At 54.1% G+C, this 591-nt stretch overlaps 1 protein-coding gene across 1 annotated transcript in view; it reads right to left on the bottom strand.

Moving 5' to 3' along the window:
- Positions 1 to 369, bottom strand: part of CLMN (calmin) — a 32518-nt gene extending 32149 nt beyond the window's left edge. Inside the window, exon 1 of the mRNA XM_018559387.1 lies at positions 180 to 369. Coding sequence (XP_018414889.1) covers positions 180 to 369 — 190 coding nt within the window. The remainder of the gene's footprint in view (positions 1 to 179) is intronic.
- Between the last annotated feature and the right edge of the window lie 222 nt (positions 370 to 591).

Here is a 591-nt window from a genome sequence, read left to right as displayed (position 1 = left end):
AGTGTCAGTGGGGGGGGGGGGGGTTGGCAGGTAGGGGGGCGCATTGGGGAAACTGGCCTTGGGGCAGCAGAGAGAGTAAATCCGGTCAAATATTAAGAAGATCAGTTGATTCCCCCACCCATTCGATTAGTATGGATCAATCTCCACTGTCGGCTATTGTATTCATGCAATCATGGTACCTGTAGCTGCTTGAACACCACGGTGCTGCCAAACGGTCACTGTTCGGTCAATACTTTTCCACCCGGAGGGGTGCCCCCTATGCCCGGTTCCTCTGTATCTCTCTGTCTTGTCTTCATAGGTCTTTAGTTTCTCCTGCTCATCCATGTGCTGCTGTGATGATGAGGAGGAGCTGGCCATGTAATAATCCATGGCTGAAATTAGGGTGCCAGAGGCCGGAGTACTGTGTGGACACCCCAGGGCTGCAACCAACAGTCTGAAGAGAGCAGCAACAATCCAGGATGGGAAGAGGGGGAGCTGTCACTGGAAAAACATGCCGTTCTACCCCAATCCTCCTCCCCAACCTGTATGCAGCTGTAAGCAGCAACTGGCTGCCGGGGCCACCCACAGGCAATGCTGCTGTGTTCCGGCATG

The sequence above is a fragment of the Nanorana parkeri genome, unplaced genomic scaffold (assembly GCF_000935625.1).
Source record: "Nanorana parkeri isolate BGI_ZX_2015 unplaced genomic scaffold, ASM93562v1 scaffold392, whole genome shotgun sequence".
In the NCBI taxonomy this organism is placed as follows: domain Eukaryota; kingdom Metazoa; phylum Chordata; class Amphibia; order Anura; family Dicroglossidae; genus Nanorana; species Nanorana parkeri.
Note: the sequence above shows the minus strand (reverse complement) of the source record. Positions and strands in the feature narration are given on the sequence as shown.